General features: G+C 41.5%; 2 protein-coding genes across 3 annotated transcripts; both read left to right on the forward strand.

The window, feature by feature from the left end:
- The first annotated feature begins 9,125 nt into the window (after window positions 1-9,125).
- On the forward strand, window positions 9,126-14,984 carry LOC147861169 (biotin--protein ligase 2-like). 2 transcript variants are annotated; one of them, XM_087323842.1, is made up of 13 exons: window positions 9,126-9,258; window positions 10,818-10,912; window positions 11,053-11,152; window positions 11,530-11,779; window positions 11,858-11,919; window positions 12,438-12,586; window positions 12,846-12,966; window positions 13,084-13,239; window positions 14,152-14,197; window positions 14,290-14,356; window positions 14,458-14,534; window positions 14,658-14,809; window positions 14,891-14,984. In XM_087323842.1, exons 2-12 carry the CDS (start codon window positions 10,826-10,828, stop codon window positions 14,701-14,703), a joined length of 1,161 nt encoding a protein of 386 aa, XP_087179968.1. In that variant the 5' UTR covers window positions 9,126-9,258; window positions 10,818-10,825; the 3' UTR covers window positions 14,704-14,809; window positions 14,891-14,984. The 2 variants fall into 2 exon arrangements, with proteins under 2 accessions (XP_087179968.1, XP_087179970.1); XM_087323844.1 differs by lacking the exon at window positions 10,818-10,912.
- Window positions 14,985-16,109: 1,125 nt separating this feature from the next.
- On the forward strand, window positions 16,110-19,713 carry LOC147861170 (pentatricopeptide repeat-containing protein At3g09040, mitochondrial-like). The gene has a single exon (XM_087323888.1). The coding sequence runs from the start codon at window positions 16,515-16,517 to the stop codon at window positions 18,813-18,815; it is 2,301 nt and encodes a 766-aa protein (XP_087180014.1). The 5' UTR covers window positions 16,110-16,514; the 3' UTR covers window positions 18,816-19,713.
- Window positions 19,714-21,622: the final 1,909 nt, after the last annotated feature.

Below are 21,622 nucleotides of genomic sequence, written 5' to 3' on the forward strand. Positions count from 1 at the left end.
CGGTGAACTATTCATAATGAGGCATAGAGCGAACTCTATGTTGGCCTCCGACTCCGCTAGCACCTCCAATTCGGAAGATGTGTGGTTCGTCGATTCCGGCACCTCACATCACATGACATCCCACAAAGAGTGGTTCAATGACTTGCGTACACCGGATCGACCCGGCTTCATAGAGACAGGAGACGACACCACACATCCCATTCGGCACATCGGCAATGTCCCATTCGGGAAAGAAGGCGAGCAAACTTGCACCAAGAATGTCTTGCATGTGCCCACAATAACGAAGAATTTGGTCTCCATCGGCCAAATCGTGGAGCAAGGCATGCAAGTACGCTTCAACAATGAAGGTTGTTTCATGAATAAGTCGAAAAACAAACCGGTCGGCACATTTGATGCCTACGATCGGACGGAGGAAAGGAGTACTTCTCCGATGAATTCACCTCCTACCTCCAAAGTGAAGGCATTCGGAGAGAATTATCGTGCCAACACACACCCCAACAAAATGGAGTAGCCGAAAGGAAGAATCGGCAAATACTCGAGGTAGCACTCGCCATGATGCATGAGAAGCACATGTTGAACTTCTATTGGGCCAATGCGGCATCCACGGACGTTTTTCTCATGAATCGGTGCACCACTAATGGAGTGCATGAGGTAACTCCATACAAGCTCCTCGTCGGAAGGAAGCCGATCCTATCACACCTCAAGGTCTTCGGAAGCATTGCGAATGAACGCATGTCCCGAACGAAAACTGACAGAAGCCCGGCGCGAAGTCTGAGAAATGTATCCTCATACGATAATCGTCCGAGAAGAAGGCATACAAGTGCTACAACCCTTCTACCTGAGCGGTTCGGGTAAGTCGAGACGTAGTCTTCGACGAGTCCGCATCCTAGTACGTGTTACGAATCCACTCTCAGATTCGCCTTCACCGTTTGGCCACAACCGAGAAATCACGAATCATTGCAGCAGAAAATAGGAAACACAGAGAAAGACACGATAACACAGGGATTAACGTGGAAAACCCTATACGGGAAAAACCACGGGAGTGCAAGACTCCAAACCAAAACTATGCACAGAGAAATATACAATGGCGAGCTGCAAGGCGACGACCTTGAGCTCGCTGTCCTCGCCACAGGCGGCGGTATTACACAGAGGCGTCGACCTCTTCGTCTCTCACGCTCTATCTCTCTCACGGCTGCTCTCTCTTCACTCCTCTAGAGTGGAAAAACAGAAAAATGAGTAGCAACATAAAACTGTTTGCCCTAAGTCATATTTATACACATATGACTTTAGGGCTATTTACAAATATAGCCTCCAGGGCCCTTGGCAAAACATATTCACAAATATGTCCCCGCATCCGGATCTCTCTCCGGGTACATTCATCATCCGGCTCCGTAGCCGGGTCTTCATCATCCGGCTCCGTAGCCGGGGTCTTCATCATCCGGTTCCGTAACCACAACCGGGCTTGCCGTCATTCATCTCCGGACATCCCATCCGGAGGGACCGAAAAAACCCAACAAACTCCCCCTTCACTTCGGCATGGGATGTCTCTCCAATCCGATCTTCTTCCGGCATGCTTCCAGCTTGTCGGGTGTGAGCACCTTGGTCAGCATATCCGACCCGTTCTCGTCCGTGTGGATCTTCGTCAGCACGAACTCCTTGTCTTCTATCCTTTCCCGGATCCAGTGGTATCTACGCTGGATGTGTTTCGTCCGGGAATGGTAGGCCGCGTTCTTCGCAAGGTGGATGGCACTCTGACTATCGCAGTAGAGCCGGTACTCCTCCTGCCGGATACCGAGCTCTCTAATGAATTCCTTCATCCATATTATTTCCTTGCCGGCTTCAACAGCCGCCATGTACTCCGCCTCCGTGGTTGACAACGCAACCGTCTTCTGCAGCCTCGACTGCCACGAAACAGCTCCCCCTGCATACGTCATCACATACCCTGATGTGGACCGGCTGGTATCCGCATCAGCCGACATGTCCGAATCGGTAAATCCATCGAGTTCGGGCTTACCGGAGCCGAATCGGAGGCACATGTTCGAAGTGGCCTTTAGGTATCGGAGTATCCATTTGACCGCGTTCCAGTGCTCTTTGCCGGGATTGCTCATGTACCGGCTCACCACTCCGACTGCATATCCTATGTCCGGTCGGGTACACACCATTGCGTACATCAAGCTCCCGACGGCAGAGGCATATGGTACTTTCATCATGACCTCCTTCTCAGCCTTTGTCTTGGGGCTTTGCTTCCTGGACAGCTTGCAGTTTGCCGGGAGTGTTGACCCGACCGGTCTTGCTTCCGACATGTTGAACCGGTGAAGCACCTTTGTCACGTACTTCTCCTGTGACAACCACAACTGCTTCTTCTTCCGGTCCCGGATGATGTGCATCCCTAGTATTTGCCTCGCCGGACCCAGGTCCTTCATTGAGAAGGTTCGGTGAAGAGCCTTCTTCAGCATCCGTATCTTGACCTGGTCTCGTCCGACGATCAACATGTCGTCCACGTACAGGAGGAGTATTAGAAAGTCTCCTCCTTCGAACTTCTTCACAAACACGCAGTGATCGGTCTGCGTTTTGTGGTACCCTTCGTCTGTCATGAAGGAGTCGAACTTCCGGTACCATTGCCGGGGAGCCTGCTTCAGACCGTAGAGGCTCTTCTTCAACCGGCATACCAGGTGCTCCTTTCCTTTCTTCTCGAATCCTTCCGGTTGCTGCATGTAGATCTCTTCTTCGAGGTCACCGTGAAGGAATGCCGTCTTCACGTCCATCTGTTCTACCTCGAGGTCCATGCTTGCCGCTATGCTCAACACCGTCCGGATGGAGGTCATCTTCACTACCGGGGCAAATATCTCGTCGAAGTCGACGCCCTTCTTCTGCTGGAACCCCTTCACCACGATCCTGGCTTTGTATCTCGGGGGGTTTCCGGCATCTCCCGGTTTCAGCTTGAACACCCACTTGTTTCGAAGTGCCCGTTTTCCTTTCGGCAACTCCACAAGTTCATATGTGTGGTTCTCATGCAGGGAATCCATCTCCTCCTGCATGGCACTTAACCACCTGCGGCTATGTGTGTCAAGCTCTGCTTCTTCAAAATTCTCCGGCTCCCCCTCGTCGGTTAGCAGCACGTGCTCTGGTTCCGGAAATCTCCGGGGGGCCCTTCTCTCTCTTAGAGGATATCTCCGTTCCGGGGCTTCGGTAACCGGCTCCTCCGTTTCCTCTTCATCCGAATCCATTTCGGGATCGGGGCCGGTTCCGGTATCAGTTTCATCTTCCTCGGCCGGTTCTGTTTATTCACCGTCTTCGGCCGGATCCTCGAGTGCTAACCGGTCCCTTGCCGGTCGGGACTGCTCTTCGTAGAGTTGATTCTCACCGGTCGACTTTGAGCTCTTCATCTTCTTCTCCGACTCCCAGTCGGCGAGTGTCTTGTCCTCCATGAAGATGATATCACGACTCCTGAATATCTTCTTGTCGACCGGGTCCCATACTCGGTAGCCGAACTCGTCGTTGCCGTAACCGAGGAATATGCATGGCCGGGTCTTTGGATCTAGCTTTCCTCTCCGGTCCTTTGCCACATGCACATATGCGAGACACCCGAACACCTTCAGATGCCGGTAGGATACTTCCCTACCGGTCCACACTCTCTGCGGCGTGTCTCCATCCAAAGGTACTGAGGGTGATCTGTTTATCACGTATGTCGCCGTCGACATTGCCTCAGCCCAAAACCCCTTGGGTAATTTCGCATGCGCTAGCATACTCCGGACCCTCTCCATTATGGTCCGGTTCATCCTCTCGGCCAGCCCGTTCAGTTCCGGCGTCTTCGGCACAGTAAACTCGAGCCGGATTCCCTTCGAGCGACAGTACTCCTCGAACTGCCCCCGGTATTCCCCTCCGTTATCCGCTCGTATCGCTTTCAGCTCCTTGCCGGATTCCCTTTCCACTCTCGCGTGGAGTTCTTTGAAGACGGACAATACTTGGTCCTTTGTCTTCAACGGTGCCGTCCACAGCTTCCGGCTGTGATCATCTATGAATGTTACGAAGTACTGGGCTCCGCCATGTGACTTCGTTTCTACCTGACACACATCAGTGTGCACCAACTCCAATGGTGCGCTACGTCTCGTCGGTGGCCTTGAGTGGAAGGAGGCTCGGTTCTGCTTACCGGCCAGGCAATCGGTGCACTTCTCCAGATGCACATGCTTCACTGGGATAAGGTTGTCTTCTGCAAGCCTCTTCATCCCCTTCTCACTCATGTGGCACAGTCTCTTGTGCCACAGCTCACCGGCAGTGTCGGCTGCCACGTTCAACTCTTCTGGACACAACCGGGCATTCATAAGGTACAGTGTGTTGACTTTCTGGGCCCGAGCCACTATCAGGCTCCCTTTGCTGAACTTCATGACACCGTTCCGGATGCTACCCGTGTAGCCTTCATCGTCTAGCCTCCCGGCCGAAATCAGGTTCAATCGAACCTCCGGAACGTGTCGAACATCCTTCAGCAGCATTTTGCATCCGGTCGAGGTTGTCAACCACACGTCTCCTATGCCGGCAATCCGGCACGTACCTTCATTTCCCATCCGGACACAGCCGTGCTCACCGGCTGTGTATGATGAGAAGTATTTCTCCTCCGGGGTCAGGTGGAACGACGCTCCGGAATCGACCACCCAGGTCATCTCTACACCGGCAAGATTTAGCTCCCTCTCTTCGGTAATGAGCATTATCTCTTCTTCACTTGCCGCGAGTGCCGTCGTTCCTTTCCGGTCCTGCCCTCGCCGATCCGGACCTCTCCGGTCCGTGGATCCCCGGTATGCACTGTTTCGCTCCGGTGACTTCTTCGAATCGGTGTCATCGGCTCCGTTGTCTTTTCGGTAATGCCGACAATTCTTCCGGAAGTGCCCCGGCTTCCCACAGTGGAAGCATGTGGGTCTTCCTCTTGACTGCGACCGGGTCCCCGACTTCTCCCGTCTTTGCGGACTCCGGTTCCATTGTCTTCCCCGATCCGATTCGGTAAGCAGCGCCTTCGGGTCGGAGGCCGGTTCTTTATCTCTCCGACGCGCTTCTTCGTTCAAAATACTTGTCTTTACCGTTTGTAGAGACAAGTTATCTTCGGTGCAGGAGGTGCTGAGAGTCACCACCAAGTTCTCCCAGCTTTCCGGCAATGTACACATCAGAATGATGGCTTGCATTGCATCCTCCAGCGGGAACTTGATCGCCGCAAGCTGGTTCACGAATCCCATGAACGTGCTTACGTGTTCCACCATACTCTCGCCGTCCCGGTACTTGAGGTTCACTATCTTCCTCATCAGGGAGGTCCGGTTCAACGCATTCTTCCTCTCGTAGAGGCCCGACAGCTTCCGCCACATCTCGTATGCGTTGGTGTCGTTCGCCACATGTTGTAGAACGCTCACGTCGACGTATTGCCGAATGGTTGCAACGGCTTTCCGGTTCAGAAGCCTCCATTCCGTCTCAAGTACCCCCTTTGGTATTTCCGACCTGTCAATCGGTTCGTACAGGTCCCGAACAATCAGAAGATCCTCCATCTTGATCTTCCAGTCGGCGTAGTTCTGCGCATTCAGCACCATCATCCCCGGCTGCCCGCTGCTGCCGCCTTCCATTTTCTGCACTGCCGTCGCTCTGATACCACTTGTTACGAATCCACTCTCCGATTCGCCTTCACCGTTCGGCCACAACCGAGAAATCACGAATCATTGCAGCAGAAAATAGGAAACACAGAGAAAGACACGATAACACAGGGATTAACGTGGAAAACCCTATACGGGAAAAACCACGGGAGTGCAAGACTCCAAACCAAAACTATGCACAGAGAAATATACAATGGCGAGCTGCAAGGCGACGACCTTGAGCTCGCTGTCCTCGCCACAGGCGGCGGTATTACACAGAGGCGTCGACCTCTTCGTCTCTCACGCTCTATCTCTCTCACGGCTGCTCTCTCTTCACTCCTCTAGAGTGGAAAAACAGAAAAATGAGTAGCAACATAAAACTGTTTGCCCTAAGTCATATTTATACACATATGACTTTAGGGCTATTTACAAATATAGCCTCCAGGGCCCTTGGCAAAACATATTCACAAATATGTCCCCGCATCCGGATCTCTCTCCGGGTACATTCATCATCCGGCTCCGTAGCCGGGTCTTCATCATCCGGCTCCGTAGCCGGGGTCTTCATCATCCGGCTCCGTAGCCGGGGTCTTCATCATCCGGTTCCGTAACCGCAACCGGGCTTGCCGTCATTCATCTCCGGACATCCCATCCGGAGGGACCGAAAAAACCCAACAGTACGCACCAACGACAACTTCGACACCGACTCCGCTCGACCCGGAATCCGCCAGAATAGAGATAGAAGCCGAAGATTGGCTCACGTGCATGTTTGCAAAAAGCCCGATTACAACAAGGCTTAGTGGGCCACAAGAGCCCCCGAACGACCGAAGCACGTCACAGCCAAGTACGACCTTCAACAAAGGCAAAGGTAAGATGCCCGAATACAAAGTCGACCACCCCAACAACAGCAATTCGGATGTGTCGGCTCGCTCACTAGACAGTGAGTTTGGTGTACCCATCATGCGGACACCCGGAGCAAAGAAGGCGCTCACATCTGTGAGGGAAAAACTTCGATGTTGAACTAGAGCTAAGAACCCCGTCACTCGGCTTGGCTACAACGAGTACATGGCCCATCACTATGCCTTCGCGATGAAGGTAGTGACCGAACAAGAGCCCAAGAGCTCTACCGAAGCGGCTCGTAACCCACGATGGGTGGAAGTAGTCGACCTTCGCCCACACACTACAAGTCTTCGTCAAGCTTGAGGGGGAGGAACCGAGATTGCCTTGGAAAGGCCGAAGAAAGCCGAAGGCCGGATGGAAGCACACGAGCCAACGAAAGCCAACACGGATGTCGAACGCCTCACACTTGAGCTTGAGGGGGCGTGTTGAGAGATCAAACTCAACTTAGTTTAGTTATTTAGTCAACCATGTAACTTCGTAGTTACCTAGATAGAATCTAATTAGGAGTGTTGACTATAACGCCTTAAATAGGACCTTGTACTTAAGTGGGATATTCTAGATCCTCCACTCCTAAGTAGATTTAATATAGGACTTACACCTTAGTACCTATATTCTATTCACACATGTGCACCTTTGCGCATGAGATGTATATATACATACCTCATTGTGGGTAGTTTTGTATTTGATGATGATAATGCTAATTTAATATAGAGTTAATCATCCCCCATCTTGTGTTGTTCATAAGTGTTAACTTCCTCTCTCTCTCTCTCTCTCTCACACACACACATACATATCACTTAATCTTCTGCTTATCAACTAATCACATAATTAGGTACTTATTAACCCATACTTAACTACCTAATTCTTAACTCCTACGATCATATCTATTGTTCATGTCATTGTCATCACTTCTATAATTTGATCCTAGCGAGGTTCAAACTCTTAAACATGTCACTCGCATACACTTCCAATTGCGTCAGACATGCCCATACCTCAATGTAGAATCTCTACACCACTTCAATAACCATTGAAGAAAGATGCATCCAATAACTAAGATGACATTATTGAGATCCCTCGGTCAAGGTCACTTGTAAAAACGTCCTTTAGTGATCAGCCACCATTGAAAAACAAAGGTATCATATACAAACCCTCAAAAGCTCAATGTACCACATTAGAAGAACAACTACTCAATGAACAATCCACCCATGCCAAATTGGTGCCCACTAGAACGAAACAATAACCTAACTCAAATGGCTAACCTTTGGTTCTCATTGTTCCCTCTCTCTACATCCAATAAGAGACACTTTCCTTTATGTAGCTTTTCCACTCTAATTTATTGAAATGCATGGTTTTTACTTAGAAATTATCTATTTAATCGAAACACCTCTTATGTTTCTCATGTAACAATGATCTATTTAATTAAATGTAGCATATATTCGTAATTAGTGTAGTGACTAGGTGTGTGTTAATTTCAAATTAACTTTGGAAGCTTGAGGCTTCCACGATTGCATGGAGTGGAGAGTAAGTGCTTTTATGTGTTGATGTATGACTTGGTCTTTGCCATTGGGGAGCGGCATTCCCAAATCCTTTGACTAACACATTGTGAGGAAGGCGACCCCTCAGGACTGGGTAGTGACCCTTGGAAGTCCAATGATCCAAGTCATGAGTTGTGTTGGCCCCTTCGAGGAAACACGATGCAATGGCCATTTCGCACTATGGTGATTACAATGTTAGTTGGGTGGCCAACAACAATGGTCCATGATTTGTCCCTTTCACCCTCCGCCTACATGAATGGGGAGAGCTCTTTGTAATGATCATTGGACTCACATCACTCCCCCCCCTACCCATGTGGATGTCTCTCTCCCATAATCTTACAACAATTTCACATTTTTACTAGGATGTCTCCTTGATCCCACAATGTTAAGGAACACATAACCGATGGTAAGGAAGTTCTAAGGCCATGCAAGTGATGAATAAGGTTATATTCATGAGGGAGGGGAGTGAGTGTCAACGTTGAGTTGGTATGAATGAATAAGAACATGCAAACAAAGAAAGGCAGAACGTTTACAAACGTACACGTATGATACGCGATATTCGTTTGGCTTTTATTTATAAGAGAGGGAGAGAGAGAGCTTAGAACAAGAAGCTATATTAGAGAAAAATAAAATTACATCCAACAATAACTAAGTTACAAAAGCTTGGTTTAAATACCAACTAGTTTAGGGCAACTGTCCTTTCTACTATTTACAAAACTAGCCTAGTATGTCCTCTGGTTATTGTGAAAACCATTTCATTGGGGAAGTTGAGTTCGTTTCTCAACATTGTCTCGTATTCGCTTAACTCATTAGGGAACATCCCTGAAATCCCGTTTCCTTGACATTCCCTAAGGGAAAACATACTGAATTGCTTTTAGGACCCGTTGAGTGCCCGAAGGAACTATCTTATCCTCTGCACCCACTGAGCTGTGTTTAGGACCCATTGATCGCCCAAAGGATCTATCTTACCATGCGCACTCAATGAACTGCTCTTAGGACCTGTTGAGCGCCCGAAGGAACTATTCTTACCCACACTAAGATCTCAATCACTCCATATATATGTAGAGGGAGAAGAGTCTTGGCCCACATAATCAAAACACTCTCTATATTATGTATGCATATGCATATCTGTGTAAGAGAACTCTGTTTCCATATACTTGGGAATTCTTCAACATGATCGAAAGCATCGAAAACAGAGAGACAAAGAGCATATCGTAAAGGTAAGGTGTCTCAAACTCGTTTTTTCTTAAATTCGATGATGTCTGCCATGTCTCCAGCTCAAGGTTAGACAGGCAATGTTCTCCTCTTGATTTCTTCCAAATGTTGCTGATTTAAATATGTAAACAGGTATATACATGTATGCATACTTAATGTGTATGTACACATATGTATATGTCAACATATACATATGTATATAGATGCACACACACACATATACTTTTGTATGTATGGATGTATGCATGCATGCATCTATATATATAGTATAATGCATATAGAGGATTTCCTATGGTCCTTTGAAGACTAATAACATGTGCTATGCCACCCGAAACGAAAAAAGCCTTACACGGTAGCAGCAGGAGCTTCTTATTGCTCATGTATCCTTCATGAGTGATTTTCTACGCCAAAAAAATGGGTTTCTAGGATGTGAGTTTCCTAGAAGACACGATCTTCTCTTCTCGAACCGTAGACGTTCTTGGATATTTCTCCATTATTGGGAATCATATATTTTACTTCATCGGCGTATGTTGTATGTTTAAACCTGAAATATTTTTCATTCTCTATCTCTCTTGCATGCCATAATGTCACATGCATGTAGATAAAAGCAAAGCGGAAAAGCTGAGAAGCTGTTGGAGAGAGGGAGCTTTTTTTATTTGTCATGTACATTATTGTTCTCATTGGAATGAAAGGATGTGCATGAAAAATGTTTGTGCCTTCCATCCACTTACTTATTTTTGCAGCTAAAATCCCTCTTGACACGTGGATTAGGAGAGAGGAACATTTGAAAGGACTATGTTCATCACAATTACCTCCTAATTTTCTATATTCCAAATGATATGGCTTAATGAAATGTTATCTTCAAATTAGTTTACATATTTGAAGAAGCTCATCATGGTATTATTGATATTCATCTAGCTAATCTTGGGGAATTCCCAAAAGTATGTAAACTGAGAATTTATCTACTGGATTGATCACAAACATAATTTTCTCATCATATTTCTGAACGTGATAGGAAATGCATTCATATAGAAGGAGATTGGAAAAAATCTCCACAAGGTAGGAATTTGTGTACGCAATGAAAGAAATGAGGGAAGAACTGCAGATTGTGAAGGCTATTTGGTAGCATTCTTTTTGTTACCTCACATAGCTGGATACTTTTTTCGGAGTCAAATCAAGCTGGGAATGGGAACCAGACATTTATATTTTAGGTGCAACCTAGGATTTTGGCATACATAGGGTGAGCTACCTTTGTGCACTTTGTCCTCCTGCTTCTTGATCCAGCCTCATTTTAAAGGTTGCAGTGGATGCCTGTCCTGAAGTGCATGATTAATGTTATGTATTATGAAATACAAGATTCACCTTATGTAGTATGGGATGCATACAATGCTTTAGTGGGATCATTGGGCCTCAGTTTGGTAGATTTTCAGTTGGGTGAAGTGCTCTCAGACATTGGGAAATTCAAAGAAAAACTTCTATACAGATTTTCTGGAAGAGATTAAAATTCAGTTACTATGAGCCACTTTAAGGTTTTGATACTATTTTTCATGCATCATGCTGATAGGTTGATTGATGACTGTCACCTTGCCAACCTCAAGCATACTTACTTACACACAAAGATACCTACATGCACAACAGTCTCTGCATCGTTATGTCCAAGTATGCATCCTACCTACCTTTTAAACAGTTTTTTGGAAACCCAATGTCCTTTGGATGTGCTCTTTTTTAATTTATTCTTAGTTCACCGTGATTTTGTAATTAGGAAATGGAGCTTATAGATACCTTTTATTTCTTCTCAGACTTTCAAGAAGGTAGCATTGATATCAACATTCAAAGGTTGCTCTATGACAGCAGAAAATAAAGGCAGCAATATGACCACTGGCTTAGACAAAAATGATGGTACTGGAGTTTTCGTTTTTCCTTGTCAAATGAAGGCATCTTATGTTGGTTTTGTTCTCTACATGCATGTAAGAATGGTCTGGTTTTATTCTTTACATTATTGTTTAGAACAAGAAAAAGCGATCTATATTTTCTTTCTAGCCAATGTATGGGAGGTAATCAAATTCTTTAAAATAGACTACCATTTTAAATTCCGATAAAGGGAACCATTTAAATATTACGTACATTAGTGAATGAACATTTAGCCGCATTATATATTTTTAGAACAATCAGAGAAACCTGGAAGCCATCATATGTATGTGAAACTCAGATCTTATTAGTTACAAAATGCAATGCTAATAATTTGGGCAACCATATATTTTGGCTTATGTTTACAGGTGATGCTAAGTTTCCTATATTTCTATGTGGGGAGTTTGTTGATGAAACTGCAAAAAACATCATCAATAATAAAGAAATTATCCTTCCTGAAGGAGCTATTTTGTTGCATGAAAGGGAAAAATGCACTGATAGCAGTAGAAGTGACTTGTTCAAAAGTGATGTCTATATAAAAAGGCTTTATACATTAGAATTTGGAAAGCATCTACTATGGTCACCATGTTTACCATCAACACATACCTTATTGTCTCAGTAAGTATGATCTTTTTGTGTCAATTTTAAATCCTAAGAGATGCTCACGATTTTAATTCTGTGCTTTTCTTAATTCAGAAACTTCCATATCTTCCCTCTTGGCACTGTCTGTGTTGCAGATGCACAACTGTCTGGTAAAGGTAATGTAAATGTTCTGACTGAATTCAATAATGTTTATTGGTGATGTAAGTTGAGGTATGTTAAAGCTTCTTCTTGTTGGATGTAAGGGACACTAACATTGGATACCATGTTCAGTTACCATCAACTCATCCCATACATAGTGATTATGCACTTCGTGCTTCTAAAACCATCTCAAGAATCATTTCTAATTGTAAAGCCACCCCATGCATATCATTTCTAATCATTTCTAATAGACACAAATGAGAATGGCCATTGTACAAGAGAACAGAACATCATGACAGAATGTCTTAATACATTACATTGCTGGTTCATTACCTTACAAGGTAAAATACAAACGGTATGGAAAGGTAAATGTAACAAGAATAGAGAGAGAAGACCACTAATTTGAAATACATGTAATTTTATTAGATTGGGCATGGAATTATAAACTATCTCCATTTGAGATGGCCAATCATTTTTATAAATCCTAAGTACTAGTCTCAGAGGAGATTCTGAAGTATATTGTTTTTATTCACAGGAAGGGGTGGAAATGTATGGGAATCACCTAATGGTTGCTTGATGTTTTCATTTACTCTTGCAATGGATAATGGGCGATTGCTACCATTCTTACAGTATGTGGTATCAATTGCACTACTTGATACAATTCAGCAACTTGCTTTAGAAAAGGTGAGAACATTTACTAGATAATACTGAATAATTATATAAATCCATGAATTACAAACACTTCTGTTTTGCCATTAATCTGTATCTATGTTCATAATCAATGTATCTTGTTATTACCTTCAATACATTGTTATTTGCTGGTGATATGAGATTTCTTGCTTACTTACAATTTTGTTTCGAAACCATTTGCTCTTTCTATCCAATCCATTATTCACTGATAAAATGATGTCCTTTGCGGTCTGTTTCTGTTATTATTGGGCAGTGCCTCCCAAAACTTCCCATAAAAATAAAGTGGCCTAATGACATTTATGCAAATGGTATTAAAATTGGAGGTGTACTGTCTACATCAACTTACCGAGACCGAAAATTTAATGTTGTGATTGGTGAGTTATTATATGATTTAAGTTGATTGTCTTCTTTATTACGATGTTTTAATTGATAATGAGTCAATGTCTTCCTTATTACAAGGTTAAAGAGATTTTTTCTATTTGAGAATGCAGGCATTGGACTGAACGTAGGAAACTGGGAACCAACAACATGTTTGGATGCTCTTATGCAAGATATGGTACCTGGGGCCCCACCTTTTGAAAGAGAAGAATTTCTTGCTCTCTTCTTTGGAAAGTTTGAACAACTCTTCAGCACATTTGTTAAGGAAGGTAAGCTGCAATATTTACATCCCATTGGTTGCCGCATCTCATGCAACTACTTATTACCACCGTGGTATGTTATAGGTAGTTCATCTCATGTATATGTGTTTTGTCTGGTTCTTCGTTTAAAAATCTGCTGCGGTGATTCTGATGGACCTCTGTAATACGTGCATAGAAGAAGGATGTAGTAGGTATGCGTCAGTATATGTATATGCATGCATATATGTATGTAGTATATACATGTCTATATGAATGTAATCTTTATCTATAATGTTGGTATGTGTCGGTATATGTATATGCATGCATATATGTATGTAGTATATACATGTCTATATGAATGTAATCTTTATCTATAATGTTGGTATGTGTCAGTATATGTATATGCATGCATGTATGTATGTAGTATATGGGTATCTTGCAATCAACTCATTATGATCAACCTATTTCTGACACATATCAGTCCCAAGTTTTCACACTCGCAATCTTTATATTTGGGATGTCTCGTAAAGCAAATAGAAGAGCATATATATGGCCTCTGCTTTTAAGATTTCTAGTCTGAAGATAGTTTTAGTGGCCTGCTACTGGTGATGATGTCATAATCACTTTTTGCAGGGTTTCACATCTCATTGAGATTTCTAACCGCAAAAAGGTGTATATGTACTTCTATGAATGTTTCTTATCTGTAGACAGATACAGCAATTTTGTGGTCTTTTTTTCTGTAATCAGTTTTTTGAGTTTTTACTGCTCATTGGGGATTCCCGCCAGTAATATAATGCAATAAAAAAGTGTGTAAAGTACATATATAAATATATGTAGGTATAATGTCTTCATATAGCTGCATCTTTTTACATTCACTATCGCACAATCATGTACTTTCATTAATGTTGAGTTTTTGGTTTTTATTGTTCTTCTTGACTCTAGGTTTTGCACCCTTGGAAGACAGTTACTACAGAAAATGGCTACATAGGTGAATGCTTGTAGCAGCTTGGTTTCTAATATGCCTTCTTGTTTGCATTATTTGGGAGTTCAGCATGTGTAATCATTTATGGTACAAAGCAGTGGACAGGTTGTAACATTAGAAGAGACACAAGCTGGCACAACGAAAAAAGTTCCATTGGTTATCCAAGTAAGTGTTCGAGTTTCTATTCTTGATGTTGTAGGCTATTTTCTTGTTTCATATGATTCAATACATTAACTCTGATGTCTAAAAAAGGACACTGTGATTAGGGCTTAAGCCCTACAGGTTATCTCCTTGGAGTTGATGATAAAAAAAACATGTATGAGCTACATCCCGATGGCAATAGGTAGTGAGTGAGATTCAGAATTATATTCTTCCATTACATTTTACAAACTTTCATAAAGATTCATGACTTCTTCGTGGGGATTTATGCTCTTTTTTAAGGTTCCTAATCATTTTTGTTTGGCAGTTTGGACTTTTTCAAAGGTCTTCTACGAACTAAGCTACAATCTTAGGATGTGAAGAGGAGGAATAACAAATATATTGAATAAACCTTTCAAAAGGATGTACTTAATAGAAACAGTTGTATTTATTTGAGCCAAGTTTTATTTGTAATTGAAACTACCAGCAAACTACTAAAAAATAAACCTCATCAAGCAAATCTATGCTGTTCTCTTGCAAAATACCATCACATGTGTTTACAATGGCAAACTAATTTGTTAAAACTCTTTTAGTTCTGGGTATGTAGTCAGCTATCTTGTCTCAATGGATATGATGTCTATTTTAAGAGTTTTCACTTCTTTGCGATGCAAGGATTATGGTGAAAATCATTGGAGGACATGATTTAAAAATTGATATTTGGAAAAATGAAAAGCTTCACTTGAGCATCCCCATCATATGCGGATTTAATGGACCTTGTGGATTTAATGAGGTCCATGAACTGAAAAAATAACCTTTTGTTGCTATACCAAGCATCTATTTAGGGTTATAATACAATTGTGTTGTCTTTCAGGATCATAATATCTTTTTTAGCCTTTGGTAATTAAGAATAGCTTACCATTTGCTTTATTTATTTATGAATAATCATAGAATATGTTTAATATTGATGATGATCCCGATCCCAATTTGATATTGAACAATGTTCATCTTCCAATGTTTATGATGCTTCATCAATACAAAGAATATTGGATTTATGACCTTAGTGACAAAGAGTTTTTAACGTACCATACCATGAATAATCCCACTCCTAAATTTCATGATAATATATTTGTATTTATAATAATTATATTGAATTTAAGTCTTCTAATTACACACTGGCATATTCCATTACATGTTCCAGGACTTAGGAATAGATTGGCTTATTCCATTACATGTTCAAGGACTTGGGAACGTTCATGAATATTGTTCTTGTTGGAATCTTAGTTTCCTTATGTTTCTTGAAACCCTCTTTTCATAGCTCTATGATTTAACTCACTTAAATAATGTAATGCAGCAATCTTAAGCTTATTCCACATTGTTCACTTTTGGATCATGAAGAATAACATACACCCTACACCAAACAAGGGGACTACATCCAAAAGCCAAATTGAGCTTATTCAATGGGCCAACACAGTCTTAGCGAGTGTTTGGAAAGAGGAGGTGATCTCGTGCGATGAAAATTTCAGTCTATTGGTTGAATTGATGCAGATGAAAATTTCGATGTACTGGTTGAATTGATGCAGCAGGAACACACTTACAATTGGACATAATAGAAGCCGAGGACACCAACTAAAAGAAGATTCTACTTGATTCTGATAAGTTAGGGATATATTCTCTGCAAATATTTGGGAACCAATCAACAAGAAGAACAACAGTTTCCCCAACTCTAGGAAACTCTTAGTAATATATATATATATATATATATATATATATATATATATATCATTCTTACCGTCACTCTGTTTCTATTTCTCCTCTGAACTGGTACCGGACCACCCACATGTTAGAATCACTGTAAATTGATGAGAGCAAGCGCAGTCAGGAGACACATAGACTTGGCCATGGCAGAACTTTCCCCAGGATAACTGCCCACTAGGTTCTACCGCTATACTTGCATTTTTGGGGTCATTTTTGTGACGTAATCCATGGAAACTGCATTATGTTTTCTCTTCGTCGATTCTTTTTGGGGAATTTTTGTATTCACATTGGAATGTGGTTTTTTTTGTTTTTCTTAGGTTTTCTTCTTAATGTAGTTCATTGTGGAAACTGCGCATCATGTTTGGTACTTAAGATTTTATTTTCACCCTAAATAAAGACAGAAAGAGATGTAATTTGTCAATGCTGTGAAATGAAGCCTCTTCATGAAATGGTTCTTACTATGATTTCCATGCATCAGCGAGGAATGCATGTGACAAGAGAGATGGTTTATAGTCTTATACAATCATGTATAAAAAAGAAAGATGTAGACTCTGCAAAATTCTTCCTTACCACTTTTGTGTTGAAGTATAAGATCAATTTGGCATCATCGATCGGGGATATTTTTATTCGTTTTTTTGCCTCTTGTGGATGTTTGCTTGAAGCAAATAGAGTCTTTGAGATCATTTCATCTCCTAGTGTACATACGTGGCATGCCATAATCTATGCACATTCCCTTAATGGGCAGAGAAAAGGCGCCATTGATCTTTACAATAAGATGCTAGAAAGAAGGGAAACAATTCCGAACAAATATATATTATCATGCATTTTGAAAGCATGTAGTGACATGCAAGATCTACACCAAGGTGCTTTGATATATACTGATGTTATCAAAATGGGTTTAGAATCGGATGTTGTGGTCGGGAGTGCAATCATTCATATGTATTCGAAATGCAAACGAATGGAGGACACATCAAGTATATTTGAGAAGATACAAGGCCAGAATGTGGTTTCCTGGAATACTATGATGACTGGCTTTATCGACCAAGGAATGTATCTTTCTGCCATTCAACTTTTTGAGAAAATGATCAAAGATGGAGTGAATCCTGATAAAGCTACATTTCTATGTGCTATTAAAGCATATGGTAACCAAAGCTCTGCCTTAGATGCAAAAGTGCTTTGTGAACTTATAGCACAAAGCCAGTTTACTGAAAATAATGCTATTGGAAATGCTCTCATTGACATGTATGCAAAATGTGGAGACCTTGAAAAAGCTTATGGAGTCTTTAAAAGTTTGGCGAGCAGAGACATAATCTCATGGAGCACCATGATTTCTGGCTATGTAAGAAATGGCCATGGTGTTGCTGCATTAGAGTTATTTGAAAAGATGCAGGAAGAGGAGGGTATAAGACCTGACAAAATTTCTATTTTGTATGTTCTAAAAGCATGTAGCATCATCAGGGCCAGTGGCTTGTGCAGGCTTTTACATGATCAATTGATTAGGAATGGACTTGTATTTGATTTAATGGTTGGAAACACCCTAATCGATACATACTCTAAATGTGGTGACATTGAACAAGCAGAAAGAACCTTTGGTGCTTTGCCAGATAGAAGTGTAGTATCATGGAATGCCATGCTATCAGCATATACCCAGCATGGATTTGATCTTCCTGCTCTTCAGCTTTTCAATATGATGCAAGAAGAGGCTATACAGCCAAGTATTGCAACATTTTCATGCATCACGAAGGCATGTGGAAATTTGAGAGACCTGAAGTTGGGTCAAATCATACATGACCAAATTCTGAAAGATCAATTGAAAATGGATGTAGTAGTTGGAAACACACTCATTGACATGTATATGAAATGTGGCTGCTTGGATGATGCACGTAAGGTTTTCACTGATTTGCCGAATCGCAATGTTGTATCATGGGCTGCTATCATTACAGGATACCTAGAACATGAAGATGATATTATGGCCTCTTTGATTCTATTTCAGATGATGCGAGAAGAAAATGTGGAGCCTGACCTGGTCATAACTTTGTCTATTCTGAAATCATGTGGTAGTATAGGTGCATTAAATTGGGGTAGACTATTACATGATCATGTCATAAGAAATGGGCTAGAGTTGGATTTCGGGGTTGGGAATACACTCATTGATATGTATGCAAAATGTGGAAGCCTTAAAGAGGCTGAGACGATATTTGATCAGTTACTGAGCCGAAATGTGGTATCATGGAACGCAATGATTGCTGGTTATGCACAGCATGGCTATGGAAAGTTAGCCTTTCATTGGTTTGATACCATGCAATTACAATGCATAGCGCCAACACATTACACATTTATCAGCATCCTGGCTGCATGTAGTCATTCAGGTCAGGTTGGCGAAGGGTATGCATACTTTAGGTCTATGTCTAATAGTTATAAAATTACTCCAGGTGATGAACATTTCAATTGTATGGTAGATCTTCTCGGACATGCAGGGTGCTTGAATGAAGCTGAAGAACTGTTGAATAGCATGCATTTCTTGCCAGATATAAATGCGTGGATGTCGTTACTCACCTCGTGCTCATTGTTTGGCAATAAGGAACTTGGAAGAAGATGTCTTGGGGAAGTCCTAAGGTTGAGCCCTGATACATCTGCTGGACATGTGCTTATGTTTAACATATATGCTGATTCGCAAATGTGGGAGGAGGATGCCCACAAAGGATTCAAGAAACAATTAGTATGTGAATAAAAATGACTAGGAGTGTATGTATATTTTGCACAATGGCATTGGCTCACCAGGAAGGAAAATTATCCATCCAAATCAATTGACACGAGATGTCAGATACCCACAGGTTTGAATCTTCTCTGAAGGTGGAAAAGATTCAAGAGGAATTTATAATATGAGAAAGATTTATCCACATGCTTGTTGCATGTGTAATGGAGGATAGTACAACCTGTACTCATTGTTTACATTCAATTCTTTTGTCACTGGAGCGGCAAGCCCATCGACAGCTTTATATTTCAAAATTGAGTGAATTTAAAGAACTTAATTTAATAGAAAAGATCTTTTTGGTTATCCCAGAACATAATTTTAGGTAACATGTGTGAATGTGGTCAATACCAAAAATGGACATGGTATACAGATTTTTACCATTACGTACCCATATTAAAGGAGAAGTTTCATTTGTGGATCTGCTTTTCACGCACCTGAATGATAAGGTGTTAGAAGAAAGATTTAAAACAATGTATAAAGAGGTCTAGTAATGTAAGCAAATTCAATGAGACAAGCATTTGATGGACAGCAAGCAATAATATTTCAGGAACCACACTCCAAATTGTGGAATATAGGAACTTCTTTTGATCAATAAAAGCATATTTACAATTCAAAATGTGATCAAAGCTTATGGAAATAAGGATTTCTGTTTGTTTCAACGATCCAGAAATCAACAAATTTTCTATTTTTTGACAATACATGATGTATACTGATGAGATATAGTGGAAGTCTATCCATGGATTTGATGTCTATCCATGACATCAAGAGAGAACTCAAGTTGTTCTTTAGAGTATGAAAAAGATGGGGGTTTACTACCATCCAGGTAAATGTGATTGGATTATATTCATCGGATTGAAGAAGAACAAGGGGGGCCACCTGAACACAAAGCTGAAACAACTTCATCACTGCCAAAGTCTTGCTTTCAATACCCCAATTTTTAAACATAATATCAGGTGCTGAAAACTATGGTATCATTTGATGATGATATAAACATTGGATTAAAACTCAAATGTCTCATTGCTTTCAAAAACAATGCCAAGCTCTTTTTTTTAGGCTTGGTAGGCTAGATTGTCCACTCTTTGAATTCCCGACGAAGATTGCCTCATTCTTCGGTGAATAAGTTAATGCAGACATTTGGCTTTCACATAGTTGGATTTTATATCCACATGCCCTACTACACACAATAGAGCACAATCAAAAATATTGTTTATACCCCCAAATGCCTATCTATATTCCAGCAAGAAGTCCATAAAAACGCATCAGCACCATGGCAGTAGTATAATGTCCCTTGACACTCTGAGCTTGAGATTATAGTCTTATATCCACTTGTTGATTGATAAATGACAGAGTAAAACCCAAATATGTGAAAATCATGCATGTGAAATCTACATCTGTTTGTGTCTTGAAAACTTTGATCATGTGGCTTAAACACCATGGGCTACGTTTGCAGCTTGTTTTAGATTTTCTTCAATGGTTCTTTGATAGGGCACGTTCCAAAAGTCAATGCAACGTACGCTTATTTGTCATAACAAATCAAACTAATGATATTAAGTATTAAGGAAAAGAATGGAGTAAGTGTGCTCTAACCACATTAATCACGCTTGAGCGAAGGGCATGAGACAAACATAAAATGCCATCAGTGTCCCATATCACCGAACATTATCTGGCATTATACCTTAGTAGTTGAATAGTGGATGCAAATGAGGGAGCTACACATCACCAATAGAGTCTTGATAACGTCTCAAGATGTCATAATGAAGATGGTAGTTAGTCCCCTTTATATGGCACAACACCTAACCCCAGATCTCCACATTTTCCCACGTGTCATAGGTCCTAACAAGTTTGTTACAAATCCTAGGATAATTAATTTCCTGCTTATCTTACCCTTAAACCATTAAAGTTAGCTTTAGGATTGGTCCTTAAGGTTATGCCTACAACACATGACATGGATACCCAGAGTACCCATGTATAATATTAGTTTGGTTTAATGTCATCCAAAATCGGTAGATGCCATGGGAAGAAATTTTCATTTTGAATATGATGGTATGTTAAAAGTAAATAACTTATCGAGGTGGTTCAAAATGAAATGGCAAAAGGACTAAAAAGTTAAATTGGAATATTGCATAGCAAACATCAACCTCAAATGTTAGATCCTATACAAGGGTGTTAAAATGTATCCAACAACACTGTACCACCCTGTTGAGCCTTAGCTCATATAGTGTCCTTCACTTCTTCAAACTCATTTGCACAACTTAGGCATTGAAGTAAAATATCGTGGCATCAAAAAAAGGTAGGAGATGTACAAGGGATTGATGACGACTTAATGAACAACAAGTCTCATTCCTCATATGCTCAACATATAATGTGTTTACGAAAATTATGAAATCTTAATTAAGTGTGTGTGTGATAGCTTGGATTTCATACTCAAAGCACCATTGATTGAGCATATGTGCCTCACTTAGGAGATTTTTTGCTAGAAAGTAGCAATCCCCTTTCTTGAGAAGGAGATGCATACAATATGTATGTGCTTTTTCTAGTCCCACTAGTCAATTTGGCCTCCTCGTGGACATAAATTCAAAAAACATGTCAATAATGTACCAAATTTTTTGAAAAGGAAAGATTCCAAATACCTTGTAAGTATGGGGTGATGTCAACGATATTGCTTGTACTCTAAGGAGGAACTAACTTTATGGACCACAAATTGAGCAAAGGTGATATTATGGAAAACACAAGGGGTATTCTTATTATTACTTTCCCTAAACCAAATTGCCCAACATAAACTT

This window comes from Azolla caroliniana, unplaced genomic scaffold, assembly GCF_043228905.1.
Source record: "Azolla caroliniana isolate FFs.n. ecotype wild unplaced genomic scaffold, voAzoCaro1.0.p SCAF_8, whole genome shotgun sequence".
Lineage (NCBI taxonomy): Eukaryota > Viridiplantae > Streptophyta > Polypodiopsida > Salviniales > Salviniaceae > Azolla > Azolla caroliniana.